At 40.7% G+C, this 18,929-nt stretch overlaps 2 protein-coding genes and 1 long non-coding RNA gene across 29 annotated transcripts in view; 2 read left to right on the top strand and 1 right to left on the bottom strand.

Moving 5' to 3' along the window:
- Positions 1-31: 31 nt before the first annotated feature.
- LOC133484897 (cysteine-rich and transmembrane domain-containing protein 1-like) lies at positions 32-8,150 on the top strand. 2 transcript variants are annotated; one of them, XM_061788078.1, is made up of 3 exons: positions 32-187; positions 4,359-4,667; positions 6,604-8,150. In XM_061788078.1, exons 2-3 carry the CDS (start codon positions 4,373-4,375, stop codon positions 6,705-6,707), a joined length of 399 nt encoding a protein of 132 aa, XP_061644062.1. In that variant the 5' UTR covers positions 32-187; positions 4,359-4,372; the 3' UTR covers positions 6,708-8,150. The 2 variants fall into 2 exon arrangements, with proteins under 2 accessions (XP_061644062.1, XP_061644063.1); XM_061788079.1 differs by having other exon boundaries at positions 34-187; positions 4,343-4,667.
- A 3,371-nt stretch (positions 8,151-11,521) lies between these two features.
- tenm2a (teneurin transmembrane protein 2a) overlaps positions 11,522-18,929 on the bottom strand; it is a 262,652-nt gene continuing 255,244 nt past the window's right edge. For all 26 annotated transcript variants that reach the window (XM_061787016.1, XM_061787025.1, XM_061787022.1 and 23 more), the window contains 9 exons: positions 18,354-18,589; positions 17,956-18,252; positions 17,310-17,867; positions 16,932-17,201; positions 16,375-16,785; positions 14,933-15,043; positions 14,574-14,841; positions 14,166-14,296; positions 11,522-14,078 (listed from right to left, as the gene is read on the bottom strand). In XM_061787016.1, coding sequence (XP_061643000.1) covers positions 13,341-14,078; positions 14,166-14,296; positions 14,574-14,841; positions 14,933-15,043; positions 16,375-16,785; positions 16,932-17,201; positions 17,310-17,867; positions 17,956-18,252; positions 18,354-18,589 — 3,020 coding nt within the window. In that variant the 3' untranslated portion in view covers positions 11,522-13,340. The remainder of the gene's footprint in view (positions 14,079-14,165; positions 14,297-14,573; positions 14,842-14,932; positions 15,044-16,374; positions 16,786-16,931; positions 17,202-17,309; positions 17,868-17,955; positions 18,253-18,353; positions 18,590-18,929) is intronic.
- On the top strand, positions 14,693-16,386 carry LOC133484456 (uncharacterized). The gene is made up of 2 exons (XR_009790401.1): positions 14,693-14,845; positions 15,868-16,386. It is a non-coding gene; the product is annotated as an uncharacterized LOC133484456 (long non-coding RNA).

Genomic DNA, 18,929 nt, shown 5'->3' with positions numbered 1-18,929 from the left:
TCGATATAGCCAATCACGTGTTTAGTTTCCCACAAATAGCACCCCCCTCTGTGTGACGTCACGTCCCGCTAGATGCACTCGACGCTGTGGGAGAGAAACGTTTTTTCACAGCGGTGGCAAAAACAAACGTACAAGGACTGGTTTTCTTCAAAGATACAAATCAATTTGAGCTACTATTTCTTCTAAGGTAAGGCTTAGTAAATACGCAAGTGTTTCTAAACCGAGTTATTGCGCTTCAGTGTGTTTACTGAGCGGGTTGGGCTTTTGGCCTACAGGTGCACTTGCATTGTTCCCTCAACATCATGATAATGTCGGATTGCCACTGAGTGTACATTCATAGGACTGCAATTACTGTGTTTACAGGTAAACACGACTAAATTACTAAAGTGGTTAATCGCTGATGAAATGCACAAAAAAATAAAATAACACAAAAATCTAGCGGATGGAGAACGATTACTGCAGTATTCAAGCTTGATTGAAATTTTCACCCTAGAGCTGAATGTCGGCTGTTTTATTGCAACAAATATTTGCTGTACTGTCAGGCTTGCTAGTTTCTGTTATAACTATTTGTAGTCGTCACTTTAGTGCGTTTTCATTTACATGTACCTTTGCCCTGAGATGGGTCCGAGAAAGCAGCGAACAAAGGCTGCCAAACTTAAACCTCTGTTTGCACTTCTTTAGATGCCAAAGCGACATCTTGATGTTCTGTCAAAGGATTTCAAAACGTGAAATGTCCATGTATGTTTTTTAATTTTTAATTATTTTTTTCAGTACATCAAACGATTATTAATTAGCGTCATGATATTGATGTGGAAACACTGGTCTCACTCAAGTATTGCTGCCTTACAAGAGGGGGAAAAAAACAAATGGACAGAGATGTATATTATTTAACAGTCTCACCATAAACTTACAGCCACAACCGAATGAGGTTAATCTATGCCGTATTGAAAGCACATTAATACTTTTGTTGACATTATCAAGAACTGTATTGACTCTACAATAGAACTCATTGATGTAAGATTGAATATTATTGATAGATTGATTTCTATTTTTAATACAGAGCTTACTGTGATAAATGTTGTCATGGATGTACATCTCATTGCCTTCAGGTGAAACAAAGCAAATTATAAGACTCCTACTCCCAGAGCACTATTACCACAGTTACAAAGCCTCGCCATCTGTCAGCAACGCGAAGAACATTTTGAGGTAAAAGGTCAATTATTTTTGACAAAAGCAGAAATTGAGGAACTAAAATCAGGGAAGTATTTCTCATGATGGAAAATGCATAACTCAACTCGATTTTGTTAACACTAAATTCCACAATACTTTGACCCTAGTCAAGGGGTTTGCGTTTCCATTACAGATCTGTAATAAAGATACTGTATCCACTTGTATTGCATGTGAACCGTTGAGAAATACTCGAGCTACGTTTTTCCGTAGAGGGGAGATTGAATGCGTCTACAGAGGCTGACCTGAAAGCAGTCGTTGGTGTTTATAGTGTACATATAGTGAGTGACAGAGGAGTCTTTCATTTTCTGTTGCTATGGTGGTTTTGCATGAGCGAATCCAGCCAAGAAGGCTTGAACAAGAGTTGTGATGTTCCAGCAGCCTTTAGCCGGTTCGTTGGGTAGGTCGGTCAATACTTAATTGAACCTGTTGGAAATACAGCTTTTGTGGAAAAACACTTACTGCTCACAAGGTCTACAGTGGAGCAATTAACATTAGGACATTGCTTGGAATGTGTGAAAGTGGTTGTGCACATCTAACTCGACGCACATCACGTCAGATGTCTCAAACTGTGTGTGACCATGCAAAAAATCAGTCGACGTCGGTTTAGCATTTCTCTCTTTCCCATGGTAAATGTCATTAGCCTCTCACAGCACACTGACATAAGCTCGTCCTTTTGTGAAGTCTGTGTGAACAGCAAGATGGTGGTGCTTATCTGCTGAGTTGTGATTGATAATTGGATCACGAGACATTCCTCCACACTTTAAAATCATCTTTTTCAACTGTGTAGAATATGCTGTGCATATTTTATGAGACAACAACAGGCATGAAACAGGATTATGGATCCATGAAAACCGCTAATGCTCTGTTGTGCTAAAGTGTTGCGTCACTTTAGTAGCTTTCAGAGAGGAGCCCCAAGGAATTCATTACCTAGTGTGGCTCTAGAGGGCAAATTACAGCAAACAAAAACATGAATCACAAATGCATCTGTCTTAAAGTCCAACACGATCCACTGCAACCAAGAACGTGATTATCAGTTTGTTATGGGCTTTGCTATCAACAGACGGTTGTTAACAAAGTTGATCTAAATGTGCCATTTGAATATTAATGATTTATCTTACCAAGACAATTCTGTGCTTCCAACCTTGTAGCAACGTTTATTCAAAGGTCCCTTTTAGGTTAATTCAGGGGTCTGCAACCCACGGCTCCGGAGCCACGTGTGTCTCTTTCCCTTCTGCTGTGGCTCCATGTGACTTTGGAAAATATAGTAGTTATTTAAAATTTGTTTTTAATTGACTTCTGTTTTAGTTTCAAATGTAATTATAAATTTCAAGTTTGTTGTTCTTGTAACATTAAAATTAAATGTTTTAAGAAAAAAAAAAAAAATGTCAGCATTTTGGCACGAAAAGTAACACTAAAAACACACGGCCCTGTGTTTTTTTTTTTTTTATTTTTTTTTTTGTTGGAACCAAATTGATGGAACCAAATCCTATAAAACATTGATTCCTTTCCTTACCCACCGATGAGGCATAAGGTTAGTGTTTGTGATACTGTGAGACATCAATCCATTTTCTGAGCCGCTTATCCTCACCAGGGTCGCGGGAGTGCTGGAGCCTATCCCAGCTATCTTCGGAAGGAGGCGGGGTACACCCTGAACTGGTTGCCAGCCAATCGGAGGGCACACACAAACAAACAACCATTAGCACTCACATTCACACCTACGGGCAATTTAGAGTCTTCAATCAACCTACCACACATGTTTTTGGGATGTGGGAGGAAACCGGAGTGCCCGGAGCAAACCCACACAGACACGGGGAGAACATGCAAACTCCACACAGGTGGGGCCAGGGATTGAACCCCGGTCCTCAGAACTGGGAGGCAGACGCTCTAACCAGTCGTACACCGTGCCGCCTACTGTGAGACAATGTTTGTGAATTTTGTCTCAATTCATTGTGATGTAAAGTTGCTACGGTGACGTTTTAGCTCAATATTAAACTTTTTTTCTGTCATCAGTTCTTATGTTGGTTTGAAGACTAAAATAAATGGTAAAAGCCATCAGTGCAAAAGTGCAACCAACCGTTTACATTTTTAGCTGTCTCAATCTTGGCATAGACGTTTTATTGTTTCACTCACCCAACTGACTGAGAGTTGACTTGACTGAAGCTCCGCGCTGTATAGGCTGAGGCTCGGAGCGCATCAGACACTATACATGGGGAAAGCCTCCTTTGTACAATATAATCTTATTTCAAGTGTTGCACTGAGGCGACTGGTCATTAATTTTAACAAAGTTAAGACACACTTTATTCGCCGCTGCCATTGGGCACAAGCACGTCTTTGTGCGCGTTCTTCTTTGTTGGTTTTTGCCGCTTCTTCGTTGGTTTTCATCACTTCTTACTCTGGCGGACTAGGCATCGAAGCTGCGAACCAAAATTTTTAAATTTGAACAATTGTGGGAGAACCGGAATGTAAGTTCCGGTTCCAATTGGTTCTCGATGCCCAACCCTAGTAATCTGTGACATTGTGAGCGGTGTGCGCCGGTGATCCAAATTTTCGCAGCAAAACCAGTGGCTGACTGATCGGGCATTCATGAAAACAGTTTCCAAACCATGCACACTGCGTGACAGTTCAGTCGGGTTCAGCCGTGTTGCTCAGTGTGTGGCAACCTTTAAGCATTGGCACTGCGCCTCACACTCACAGTCCTGGCAATGTAGTCAGCAAAATGCATTATGGGGTACCCAGAATTCATTGTGGTGATGTTTTGAACTATAGTACTGCAGTTGTACAAAGTCAAGCAAAACTTTGCTTGTTGCATTTGTTCCTGTCGATATTGTGTGCATTAACTATTTGTCAGGCTAAGGTTGGTATTTGTAAATTTATTTCATAAAACCCTGGCTTGTGTTTTTAAATGGATAAGGTTTCTTTTGTGCCAAGAACATTAGCCCAATTGACCATCTGAGTCATTGCTGCCACATTTAAATCAATTGGCCTATAAAGCTGACTGTATCGGAGATGTGCAAGTAATTAATTGCACTGACCCACGTTAAGAAAAAAATCTGAGATGCACTTAATCTGCAATAAATGAACTGCTATATAGCGAGGGATTACAGTAGTGTAGTTTTTTTTTCCCCCAGGTGATTGCTGAGAAATGAATCCAGACCAACCCCCCCCATACCCAGGCCCGTCGGCTCCAGTCTACCCAGCTCAGGGCCAGCACCCTCAAGGCTACCCACCTCAGGGTTATCCTCCACAGGGGTACCCTGTAAACATGCAACAGCCTAATCCAAGTTACCCAAGCTACCCCCCTGGACCAATGGGTTCCGGAGGCCCCTATGCAGGGCCAGGACAGCCACCTTATCAAGGATATGCTGGACAACCACAATACGGCTGGCAGGGTGGCCCCCCACCTGGACCTATGTATGGGGAACCTCCTAAAAACACAGGTGGGTGCTAGAACAGACAAGCAGTATCATGATTGAGGATTTTTTTTAGTAACTGCTACAATGTTATGTTCATGTTATCTGTTAATTAAGGCCCATTTTACACTGAAATGAAAATTATTGTCCGAAACCAAGGCCAAAAATCGAAACGCCGAAAAAAATTATGCCAATTATTAGTACAAGTGCATTCATGATTATGACTGTGTACATAATGAATATACTTCATTTCTCACTGACATTCTAACAATGCAGATAGGGCTGGGCGATATGGGGGGAATAGCATCACAATACTTCTTACATCACTGTATCGATGCAGTAATTCCTCATTTATTGCGGGGGCTAGGTTCCGGATTACCCCTGCACTCGGTGAACTCTGAGAAGTGGTGGCCAAAGCTGTATAAATCTCCCCAGTCCCACACTTGTTAATCTATCCCACACTCTTATTCACCCCTACTATACTCTGAAAAACATTTCCTGTACTCTTTAACACTTTATATACTCTTAAACATACATAATACAAACATCCATCCATCCATTTTCTGAGCCGCTTCTTCTCCCTAGGGTCGCGGGAGTGCTGGAGCCTATCCCAGCTATCATCGGGCAGGAGGCGGGGTACACCCTGAACTGGTTGCCAGCCAATCGCAGGGCACATACAAACAAACAACCATTCACACTCACAGTCACACCTACAGGCAATTTAGAGTCTCCAATTAATGCATGTTTTTGGGATGTGGGAGGAAACCGGAGTGCCCGGAGAAAACCCACAGGGAGAACATGCAAACTCCACACAGGCGGGGCCAGGGATTTGAACCCTCTCCTGAGAACTGTGAGGCAGACGCTCTAACCAGTCGTCCACCGTGCCGCCATAATACAAACGACGACATGTACTCACAATTGAAGTTGAAGGTGATGCCGATTTTGAATGTACTGCATAGCCAGTAAAAGGATTAAAGCTGTCACCGTTATATTCTTTTTGTCTTTGTTAATGTACCGGACCGACGATTCAGTTTCTGTTATTTAGCTGCTACTGCTAGCATCTTCCTCTGCTCCTAACGACTTGCGTTAAAAGGCGCACAGAACATTTGGCTCATAGGGCTTGAGTATTGAGTAAGTATTGTAATGTCTTCAAATGATACATGACGACACGTTTGTCCATTGTTCTCACATTTATTGAAAAGTAACAAAGCACTGTTACTGTGACACTGTGAGCATCATAGCCAGCCCCCGTACGCAACGGAAAAGCGATGCATTCAAAGACACTCTGAAATCTCATCTCTCAGCACAACTAAGTTCTTGTACTGTACTGTACAGGTATTTTATTACATTAAGTAACTGTCAGACGATCAAATGGTATACTTGATCGTTATAATGATGAAGAATATTGACGTGTGCCAAGATCAAACTATCTTAAGATATGACTATGGCTGATCAGAACTATTACACAATCAGTGGCTCAATATGCTGGAGATGTTGATTTATTAAGCATAAAGCACTTTAATTAACTGATCATATCGTTTGTCAAAGTTTATAAATTCTATTGTAACTTAAACTTAAGTAACTGCTTGTCAAAAGCTGCCTGACTGTTTCCCCTCCCTCCACATGAATGGATTAATCACTAACACGGAGATGGAGACAGCCTGTTTTCTCACTTGTTTTTGTGTCACACAGTTGGTAACACCTATTGGTAACCTAATCCCACCCCCATCCTGAAAGATAACAAATGATCTGGCTAGTAATAGCCCAGAGCAGTGCTGGTATGACTTAACTGTAAAATGTTTGCCTTTACCTTGGAGACATCCCCCCTTGATTAGCTAAATTGGAAGGTCATATTAACTCATCGCTTGAGACTTGCTGTGTCAGTTCTGTCAATTCTCTTTGATATGATAGTTTTTTTTTTTAAAGGAAATTTTAATAATAACTTCTCCCTCTTTCCACACAGTGTACATGGTGGAGGACAGAAGAAGAGACAACTCTTCAGACACGTGCCTGACAGCCTGCTGGACAGCCCTATGTTGCTGCTGTCTCTGGGACATGCTGACATAATGTTTCTCCGCACCTTCATTACACTACCCGCTCCACTATTTCTGTGCCTCAAAACACTAGCATCCCTTCTCCCCATCCATCCAGTTGGCCTTAAATCTTGTGCCCCTTTTTAACATTGCTTTCATTTCTTTCATCACTGTGCCTAAAATGTCTGCTTTGTCCCGTACGGCTGCTTTCCCACTTAATGTCATTAAGTCCTTAGCACCAACTGCCTGAGTGACTGTCCATCATCAGGGGCAACTTTGTAGCAGCTTGTGAGCTTCATTACCTACCCTGAGCATACATTCATAGGAAAACCAACTTTCTGTCGTTTTTAATTTAAATTTTTTCCTTCAATGTTTTGTGTAAAGATGACAACATGTCAGAACAATCGTTATAACACAGACCTGCAAAAAACATGGCAACGTTGTCACACACATGCTTGGCTTGGTAGTCAGCGATGTCACTTTGTAAAGAACGCTGCACACAGTGGCAACATCAGCTTGGCCTCCCGGTCTTAACCAAAGCCACATAAATGCATGTACTCTTGAGAAGCATTACAAGCACACATCACTACAACAGTCCTCTGATCTACCTGTGATGTTTTGGTTGTGACATACAGAATAAATATTGACGTCTGTGTATGTCCTGTTTTAACAGACAACCATCTCCAGTATTTACACTGAAACAAAAACTTCCACTTTAAGTTGCCATTGATGGCTGTTGAATTAAAATATCCATGTCAACATGGAGGACTGGCAGTGAATGAGCTATAGGTTTGTGCTTGCAAGCTCTGAAAAAGTCAAAACATTGTCTTTAACTGAGAGAATGGTGAAGTGTAAATTGCTCCCTCATCACTGTCATTTTGCAGTCATCTTATGCCACATATGAAAGAATGTTCAGACAATATAACACAGGCGCACAGTATGTTGCACTCAGGCTTATCTCATGTGAGGGTCTTAAGCACTTTATGATGATTACCTCTTGGTATGTTCCCACTCCATCTACTCTTCTAGGTTTCTTTCAGCCACCTTTTTGCTTTCGCAGCTATATTCCTTCATCTTGATAGCTTTTAATTTCATACATTTTCCCACAAACCTGTAACCCCCTTTCTACCAAGGAGCTGCAGGGTGTTCTGTAAGGAGCTGACAATTGGAATGTTTTTATTTTGATTTTCACATTGTCTTCAAGTGAAATCAAGTAATAAACTGTTTTGAGGATGGCAGTGATTTACGTTTCACTACTTTTACCAGATTAATATTAACTAGAGGGCTGTCCTGGCTGATCCGAGTACTTTTTCCACTGCAATCTTGTCTTTTTTTTTTTTATTTTAATTTTTTTTTAAAGCACTAGGCATTTAACTGAAAATGAAAAACCATGCTGTGATCAATAAAACTAACGACCCATTACATGCCTGTTTGCTTTAAATGAAAATCTTGCATTAAAATAATTTATTCCCATCAAGTCAAATGCTTTGTTTTTAATTGGGTGGGTGGAAGCAGCATATATCTGAAAAGTGTGCACGTATTGGAGAGCGAAGATCATAGATCACTATTTCCCTCACTGCCAAGATGTGTGGATTCACTCAGCTGTTCATAATTAATGATTAAAAAAATTATTTTACACCCCACCTACCTGCCTACTCAACATGAAATGTTTCTGTGCATAAGGTAAATATTGGGTTGTGGAGAGTTTATAGAACTCCCTAATACTTTGATCTCTATTTCTCAGTTGCCTTTAGGACACAGACTGCAATGAACACACCAAACCCAGTGCTACAGAATTTCAGAAAACAAATTAAGCAATAAACATTGAAATATAGTATGAAAAGTAAAATCTGCTGTGCCTGGTAAGTTGTTAATATATAACTAAGCACGTAAAACCCCAAACATTTAGAATAGGTAATGATTCTTCAACTGTAATAACAGATACAATATCAAAATACCACTCTGCTCCTTGGTTCACTCCAGAATTATGTAAACTGCAAGCTAAAGGACGTCCTTCAGCTGCCCCCTGCTCCAGTGTGTTCCACTATGTGTTCACTGTGATGGGTTAAATGCAGAGAACAAATTTCGTGTGCATGCATGCATGTTCATGACAATAAAAGATGATTCTAAAAAAAACTAGAACGCCACTATTAAAAGAAAACTGGCCTTATCCACAAAATGTACAGCACTCACAATCTAAACTAAGGACATGCCAAATCCCACCACCACTGTACTCTGATATTACTAACACAGGTGATGGTAACGAACAAATTCTCTGTAGTAAACAATGTATTACGCTCGCCAGACTCTACCCACTCCTATTCCACAGAACAAGTAATGAATTATTAGACAAATTTAAATTACTTTAATTTCATTGTCTATTTGAGTCCTCCTCGTATTCATGAAATCAAAAGCCAAACTTGAAATATTCACCTGCAGCGAACCAAAAATGCCATTGGCTTTTATGATCCGTCATCATTTTATCGCGTATGTGGAGTGTGCAGTCAACTGTCAACAAAAATAACTATATCACTTAATAATGCAAAATATATATTTGGAAAATAAAAGCCAATTAAAATATTTACTTTTGCTCCTGAACCTCAACATACCGCGTCGGCACATCAGTATGGTAGACGTGTCCTTCATTTTCACACACATTGTAAACTATCATCTGTGAGTGATGTTTGTTTTTAATTTAGATTATGCAGCATTAAATGTTGATTTCTCCAGAAACATTCCTTGTCTTTAATTCATTTATGGTTTGCAAACCAGGGGTCAAATAGCTCAATATATCTCGGCGTCAGGTGTTGCACATCGGCGCTTGTGACTCATATTTTGAGTGACAAAAAAACAAGAGCAACATAATCTTCAAATTTAGAATTATATTTGAAAAATGAAAGAAATAATTTTCATTCTAATTCAATATTAATTATTTATTTTCAAAGGCACAGAGGGCCACAGCAGAAGGATGAAAGAGCCACATGCGGCTCTGGAGCCGTGGGTTGCAGACCCCTGCCCTAGTCCAATGTAGACACTGACTGTGTTTAATCGGTTTAATCTTTACAAATATTCGATAACAGATAAGACGTTATCATTTGTAGTAATATTAATTCAGAACTGTCAACTTCTAACAATTCACTTCCAGAACAATTTGTCTGAATTTCCATATTTTCCAAATTTTTGTCAAGAAGATTACTACAGGATAGTTATTTCAGTTAATTAGGTAATAGGATAAAATAATTCTGAATATTGTTCAAATGAACAACATAATCATTATTCTATAATCATAGTCATTAATAAATTATTGTTTCAATATTTCATATTTCAGTGCATTTATCGCATCTACCATGTAATGGCAGACGCAATTGCAGCCTGAATCCAAGGATATGAGATTTCAACATGCCATCATCAAAAATATCTGTCTCTGGATTAATTAGCCTTTACTGATTCTGTTTTCAACCGTTGTAAAGAAAGAAAGTCTATTAAAATAAGATTAATCAGATCTCAAAACTCAAAATTAAAACTCAGTACTATTTTACAAACATACAAATAACATTGCTGATAGATTGGAATGGAAAGTTTATGCACAGACAATAGTTAAGGTTTCTATTTTCTGCAATGTACTTGTACAAATGTCTTGCATGCAATTATTTATTCCTGCATCCACTGTTGCTGAAATTATTCTAATTTCCCCCTTGTGGGACTAATACAGTTACCTTTTCTAATATTATAAATATTCATATTAATATAGTTCTGAGGTCCCGGGTTCGAATCATGGTAGGTTAACTGAATACTCTACATTGCCCTTAGGTGTGAATGTGACTGCGAATGGTTGTTTGTCTATATGTGCCCTGCGATTGGCTGGCGCCCAGTTCAAGGTGTACCCCGCCTCTCGCCCAGACTCAACTAGGATTGGCACCAGCACGCTCCCTAGTGAGGATAAGCAGTGTAGAAAATGGATGGATGTATATTAATATAGGCTACTGTCAACCTTATAGGCCCCTGTTGTCATGTCACATATGCAGTGAGTACTATTTCTGGTTTCAGAAGGTGTCCTGTGTTGCTGTTTGTAGCATAAACCTTAGTTTGGATAGGGTTAAGCTGGTCTAATACATTTGTTAAGCATTGTATATTGCCAAGAGGTAGGATGTGGATGATAAAGAGGAGGGGCCCCAAGACAGAGCCCTGAATCACACCTTGTCAGAAGTGTAGCTTATTTGCTACCATGGAGGTAATGATTAGGGACTTATGCCGCGTTGATATCAGATGCGAAATATTCTTCTGCCTCTACAGCTCCACATCGTGTTTAGCCACGTTAGCTAACCAGCCATAGCTCGTAGGCAGCTGGCCGCACCATGTGTTTCCTCATACGAACAGTGGAAAGCAGGGAGGTTGGGTGACTGCTCGACGTGGATGTGACATTTTTTTCATCACTATCAAGTCATTTCATCAAATTAATTTATGAAATTTGTACTGGCCAGCGTCTGAAGGGACTTGGTGGCCTGACACAGCACCATTTTGGTCCCTGGCCACCGTTAACGTCAGAAGCTAGATATTCTTTAAAAATCCAGAGCAATCAGTGTTACAGGTGTAACGAGTTAGTTCAGTGATTTCTGTAACAAAATACGGATGATCCGTAATATTTGACAGATCTGTTAATTGGGTATTGCTTTTTATTTATTTATTTTACGAGTTGATGGTAAAAACTGGCGCCCGCTGGAGGTCACGGCACCCTGAGCATTTGACTGTAATGTATTGCATAATAGGCGAGCTGGCTCTGGCTGAAGCCCAGCCTCGCTGACTTTGGGTCGAACCAGCCAATTGCAAATATCATTGTAAGCAATGTCATTGGTTTGTCTTATGTAGTTTATTCCCCCCCTAAAAGCACAACATGAAAAAGAAATATTGTGTGAGGGACATTTCCAATAAACAATGAAAGAGCAAGCTGTTAAAATCAGTTGAACTGTCTGGTACCATCAGCTCGGATTGCTTTAAAATACGACTTGCTTTTCAAAGTATGTAGACTCTGTTGAAATTAGCAAGAAAAGGGGGAAAGCATGAATATTTACTGTGTAGTGCAAAAAAATAAAAATAAAAACATTAGATGAAAGTGAACTAGACATTGTTGGGTTGAAATAAACAATCATGTTTTATTCATTAGTTCCCAGAAGAGTCTCGTTTTAGTGAGCGTGGTATCCTTTGATAATACTGATTTGGTACAATTTGACATCCATCACGAGTCTCTTCACAGTGAGGAGGATCCATTACTGCTACTGCTGTTGGGATCTAGGTCAGAAATCTTTGTTTCCAAAAACAAAGAAATGAAGAAAAACAAACAAACATAAAAACTGCAGACCAATGCTTTAGATATGCAATATCAGAGTGCCACAAAACTCTAGAGTAGTAATACCAGCCAAAGATTTTGCACATTACAAGCCACTTCCTCTTAGAAATATAAAACTCGATATTCTGAACAATATTCTACTGTGCTGCATAAAGGTAAGTCTATACACTGTACATCGAAATATATTTTGAAAAATCATTTTCACAGTTTTAAAGACTTTTATTTAGAGTATAAACCATTTTAAACACTTTATTACATAAATTATTATTTTAGAGAGTGACTATTATTTGCCCTGGTAGCAATCTAAAATAATACAAAAACAAAATGAACATTGAATACGTACATGATTTACAAAAGAAAATGAACTCATACAATAAAATTCATTTTGAATTAAACTGACTCATTCATGATTGTCATATAGTTCTAAGAATAAATAAATTAAAAAAAATAGTCATGTAAAATAAATACCATCTTAGCATGTTTTCTGTTTTATTGTGAGTGGTGGCTTCTGTACAGAAGTGCCTTGGTGAACGTCTCACAATCCTACTGCGACTGAAACGTACAAAACTACAGCATCTACGGAATACGCAACATCCTGAAATTTAGTGTAGTTAGACACATATGCAGTAGCATGTTTATTTTCCTGGTTTAAAAAAAAGCAATGTTGTGTCGGTGCCACTGTCCACAAATATAGCCATCTTTTTTCATTTTGCTTTTTATGGTGTACTTTCTGGTCCATTAACAGTTCGTGGAGGCCTTCAGCTTTTCTTTTGCTTGCTTGGATGTGCACAGGACTGCTCAGTGATGGACAATGGGAGGCCTGAGACAAGGTGACGACTCATAGTGCTGGACAAACTTTTTAACATTGCCTTGTCTGTGACTGGTTTCCTCCCTTAGTTGTGTTGTTGTCATGGCAACACACTGGCGTGCTCTATAATATTGTCCTTTTGCCTTCAGCGTCCATTAGAGACAGAGAGTAGCCAGCGGAGCTCCACATATGTTCATGGGCGCTATCAGTGTGACCCAAAAAATATGGGTGAAAATAGCAATCATCTTTTTTAAAAAGGGGAATCTTCTTATTTATTAAGTAGTGCCTTTTCACTTATTCAGTTTTTTTTTCCTTAAAAGAAATGTTACTTTTTTTTTTTTTTTTTTGCCTATGGCAGTAAAATTAATAGTAGTTTTCTGTCACTCTTTTCAAAAGTCCCTGCAGCGTTCCATGAGTAACCCCATTTGTTGATGAAATCTTCAGAGAAAAAGGGTCGAGGAGGCTGGGAAGGGAAAAAGGGGTTAGGATGAGTAGGACAGATGCATTGTGGGCTGTTACCTCTTGCCCATCTCGTTCTGTCTAAGGAACTGGATATTGTTGCTGCTGTCAGCCAGTTCTGGATACTGCTCAACAGGAAGTACATAGTAGCCATCATAGCCTTGTACTCTGCCTGTTGTTAGGAGCTGTTGTCGCTCTCCCTCAGTCCAGAGGCGACTGCCTCCTTTTCCGTCTCTGGCCCTCTGCTGTTCCTTGGACCAGGCCCCCGCCAAGGCCCTCTGCCGAGCCAACTCCAACAGTCTAACCTTCTCCTCGTCCACCACGTCAGCAGAGAGCCCGTAGCGAATGCTCAGTACAAACGATGGCACTGCAAACTCCACCGTCACCCCTCTCCTGGAGCGGCCGCTTACTGTCACGTTGATGCCGCTCTCCAGTGACTTGCGGCCATTCGTAAGCCCCAAGGCCAAGAGGTCGCTGTCAGCGGAGCCAATTTTCACAAAGTAGTGGCAGTCCTTCCCGTCCTGCGTGTAGTGGGTGCCTTCCAGGTACTGGGCGCCATTCAGCACAAGAGCCACTTTGCGGCTGTCATCACTGGCCAAAGCTGACACACCAGCGACCACTCTGCCTTCCTTGAGGGCCAGCATCACTCCACGGCCTATGATGGGGGTGCTGGTGCCGAACCAGTGGCCGGGCTTGTCCTTTCGTCTACGCCGTTCCTTGTTGAGAAGACGACCCTCTAGAGCCATGAATGCTTGGTTGTGACGCTCCGCCGCCTGCTGCACACCAGTGATTAGCTACACAATATAAACAAAAAGAGATTGTGAGATCAATTGATGAAAAGCTTAATGAATATCACAGCCATCATCAGTATCATTCAGTACCTGTCCATTCTCACAGTGCTGGGTAGCCTGCAGCTCGTACGGTGGCTCCACAAAGTAGAGCGAGTGTCGAGGGAATCCTGGGATTATGTTACTAAGTTGGAAGCCAAACATCACCAGCCAGCTCTTCACATCTACAGCACCAGATAAATTATAAATTACATTTCTGAATGGCAAATTTACACAGGCTAGCCAATGATTACATTTATTTTCAGTAGAATTTTAAATATAGACTGTTTTCTTTAGTGACTAATGCAACTCAACGTGCAGCATCCCAAGATGGTTGCATAATGTAATGTTACCTGATGATTTTGTTTACTCACTAAAGATATGGTAAACAGCTTTTTCGTACTTTAAAAAAAACACTGTAAATCCCTTGCATAAAGTATACTATGCTAGATTCTTTCTTACCTGTGACGTAATTTTTTACATCTAACATGTCACTGAGGGGATTGTTGTTCTTGAACATGTATAGATTAAATGGAGCGGGATCTTTGCCAATCTTGGGCCAGATGCTGTAGTCAGGTGAAGTCCAGCGCCCAGCCAGGACATCATAGTCACGCTGGGTGAAGTGGACCAGCTTGGTCAGGGCGTCATACAGACCACCATGAAATCCGACCACAAGCTGGAATTCTGGGTTGGAGTCCAAATAAACCTCTCCATATGCTGTGTACTGCACCTGAGTGAGTAGAGCATTGGCTTGTTTGGTATGAGCATACTCAGAAAACAGGTTAAAAATAGTACTGGTATAAATTTTGTATTTGCATTACTTGTTTGATCATCTGTCCATTGCTGCTAAAAACAGCCAACGGTGTGCCGGTGTTGTCAGATGCTATGTAATATTCCTCTCCACTGCTTACCTCCATAGCAAAGACATGGCCCTGAACAAAAGAGATTACAATTTAAATTGATTTGTTTTCACATTACTATAAACATATTGCTCCACTGTGATTTGCATTTCCAAGTTAGGATATTCATACAATACATGCTGATAATTTAAATATATTATTAGCCGTGCCCAAAATAAAGGCCACACCTTCTTATATTTTCTTGGATTCAAGAGTCAAGATTTGTTATTCAAGCATGAAAGAAGAACTAAATTAAGAACTCTACACAGCATTTTAAAGTTACAGTAAACTAAAACAGTAAAAAACAAAACAAAAACAACCCATATCTCCTTGTATGCCTACTGTCAACAAATTGTTTTCATTCGGGACAGTTCAACCACGCTCCATAATTTTCGATTGATAAATGTTCTGTCACCCCCAAGATCCCCATTGACAAATCATTTTTGATGAGCCCCACCCCCGATAGTTGATAAAAAAAATGTCATTGGAGGGGGCCCATCACGGCTTACAGTATGTAATTATGGTGCCAAGTCCTTGCCAACACGTGTGGTGTACAACTACAATACAGAGCAGCTTGTAAATTTAACAACATTATGTATAATAATGAAAAATAAAAATACAACATTTTGCTATGGTATTATTTCTGTAAGCTCATGCAATGTCTCACATTTACACTATAATTGTAAATTCTTGTCAACATCCCAGCTGTTAAGATTTGGACTCTGTGGTGGTCAATGTCTGTGTGTGATCTCCTGTTCCACAAACAACTCTGAACCACTCAAAATATGCTCATTGTGTAAATGCTTTCAGCATTCACACATTGTTATTAAAATATATTGTCGGCTTCCTTTTTTCAGAACATAATGTTGCTGAACCTTGCCTGGACCAAGTTAAGCAAAGCCAGGCCATAAGATTGGCCCCATAAACTTCAATGGTAGGCAGTAGGTAATGACTGCATAACTTAATCCACCTCTCTGCTTACCCTGATGTAGTCAAAACTGTGTGAGAACTAATATTTTTCAGTTCCAACATAAACTTTATAGTGCCCATTAAAAGAAAGAAAATTAAAATAGTGATTTGGCACAACACCGTTGTTTAGTCTAATTCCTTGTTGCTATTATCCTTTGCCTTGTGCATGTGAACATGCGTAACTATGAATTCTGCAATGATTATATTTCATGAATCGTTTTTGTGAACTTGGAAAAAAAAAACATCTGTATTCCCAAACATTTCCTCCCATTGTCATTGGTGTTTAAGAAGTGAGATAACTACTTACAGCACCAGTAAAAGTTAAATAACTATTGCCTTGTAAGTCTGTATGAACAAAATGTTTGTAGTGAACATCTGTACAAATAAACACCTACCTGGAGGTCATAGTAGAGTGAAGAGATTTCTGAACTTGAGTGGTTGAAAATGTGTGTCACTCTAGTTGGGTGGTTGAGATCAGCATAAAAGAACTGTAGGTGCTGACCAAGGCTGTTCCTTGTCGAGACCCTGCGGCCCAACCCATCGTAGTGATAAACAACACTCCAGCCACCAGGGCCCCGATTGTAGGCCCTCAAGAGCTGACCCTTTGAATTGTAATCGAACATGTCAAAACCGCGCTGGCTGAGGTAACCATCCTCGTCCAGGCGGTACTGGACATCTCCCAGCCGTGTGATGCGATCACGGAGGTCATAGCGCAGCGGCATGATCCGAGCGCTGTTCCCAGGGTTCAGCAGATGAAGGTTACCGTTCAGGTCATAGCTGTAACGCCATGTTGACCAGTCGTTCACCTGAATAAAATAAAAAAAAATAACACACAACAGAAAGGCCAGAGTCTGTTAGTGTCAATAAGTCATATAACAAGCTTCACCAGTCCTCTGTCTGATAAAAGACCATAAATCTACATGATATAAACTCTTCCACATGGATTATTCACCTTGACCCCAGTGAGCTGTCCGTCTCCATCATAATCATAGCGATACTGAGTGGTGTTGGCATAGGGCCCGATTTTAAGCTCCCTTTTTACCACCCGTCCCATGCTGTCGTACTGCACCGTCATCCAGTACATGAGGGAACGGAAGATCTCATACTGGACCTCCTTGATGCGTCCGTGGGTGTCGAAATGCTTACTCAGCGTCATAACAGCTGTGGTGATGATCTGATTAATGTCATAGTAAATGACTCCAAACTTTCCAAAGTGTTCCACCTAGGACAGAAAGGTTTGCAGAATGTATACGTCTTATGCCAGCCAAGGAACATACTGGTACTTAAAAATCACTTATAAAGTCTGCATATTAATGCTCAAAGAGTGCACCTTGCCAGAGATTTCATCATATCTGTAGAGGTCCACGGGTAGAGGCGTTTCACTGATGACTGGCTTCATGCTTGCAATTCGGAAGCTGTTGTCATGGTAGGCGTAATCGAACCTTGCGTTGACCATCCCCTCCTCACTGAAGCGATAGATTTGCTTGTCGATGAGCGGGCCCATTTTACGATAGCGGATGGTACAAGAGAAGCCACCGCTCTGTAGATTGACCATCTTCAGCACGCCTGCTGTCTCATCGTAGCCAAATGTGACAGCAGTGCTGTCATACACAATCTCGCCCAACTTGGCCAGCTTGCCGTATTTGTAGAGGACACGCCGGCCGGTGCCCAGGTAATGTGTGGCCTGAGGCCTGCCGTCTTCGGTGAAGTCGTGGATGATGGAGGCATTGCTCTCCGGTGGGTTGTAAGTGTTGCGGATGTATCCGATGGATACGTGTGTGAACATGGTGTGGCGGGCGACGCTTGGCATGGTGACAGCTGTGATCCGGTTTGAGGTATCAAACTCAAAGATGTACTGCTTTTGGCTCTGCAGCAATAATACCATGGACTGGACACAGAGAATTCAAGAATTCAAGGGACTTTTGGCATAGGTGCATTTGTCCGCATAATGTAATAAATGTGATAACTGTACTTACTTTATCAAGGTAACTGTAACTCCAAACCTTCCCATCCACAAAAGAGCGAGACAGGATGCGTCCATGGGGATCAAACTCAGTTCTCTCACTCATGCCCCCCCTCTGCAGGCCAACAAGCTGACCAGTGGATGAATAGGACACATTGACCACTGCCAGGCTGCTGCTAGGCAACCACATAGCCGGCCGGCCCTGAGCATCGTACATGATGCGCAGTGTAAACTTGCGGTGATCATCGTAAATCTTCTCTGTGCGCGTGTTACGATCAAAGTCAATGGAGAGGAGGTTGCGACTATGTGCCTGGAGAAAGATACACATTTACAAAGCTTAGTTTGACATTTTCACTCGGAAATAGGTATTTTAACTGTTTTATGAAAGGATTGTTGGTCTGATCAACTCACCCTTAGCTTCCTGCCAAACACTGTAATTTTTCCTTTGGTCTGCTCCTTACGCAGACGCCATTCAATGGAATTTAGGCCATTGTCTGTAGGAAGCGTTATATTCCTGCGGCCAATAGTAGGGCTGACATACCCTGCCAGGATGTGGGGCTCTGTGTGAAAACTTATCCCCATTCCATTGGCATACATCACTCTCAGGGTCCCATTGTTGCACATCTGGTAATTATTCCTTACCTGGTCTTTAGAGGGAAAACAATGTACAGATGTCAAGATAGATTGCCTGACCATAATGCAGTGAATCCACTGAAGGATATGACACATCAAAGGATATAGTACTGAATATCACTAACAGGTAAACAAAACCCGTGGTAGCATTACTTTACGTTTGTAAAAAGCAGACGCAAAATCAGAAGCGACCTAGTCAACTTTAACTGTGTTTCCCAATTCCATAATTTGCACTAAAAGACACAAATGTAATAGAATAGAAATGTAATGTATTATATATATATATATATATATATATATATATTTTTTTTTTTTTTTCTTGTAAATGCCTAATACTTGCCTTTTGTCCATTCA

The sequence above is a fragment of the Phyllopteryx taeniolatus genome, chromosome 10 (assembly GCF_024500385.1).
Source record: "Phyllopteryx taeniolatus isolate TA_2022b chromosome 10, UOR_Ptae_1.2, whole genome shotgun sequence".
In the NCBI taxonomy this organism is placed as follows: Eukaryota; Metazoa; Chordata; class Actinopteri; order Syngnathiformes; family Syngnathidae; genus Phyllopteryx; species Phyllopteryx taeniolatus.
The sequence above is the reverse complement of the archived record's forward strand: the minus strand, read 5'-3'. Positions and strand labels throughout refer to the sequence as shown.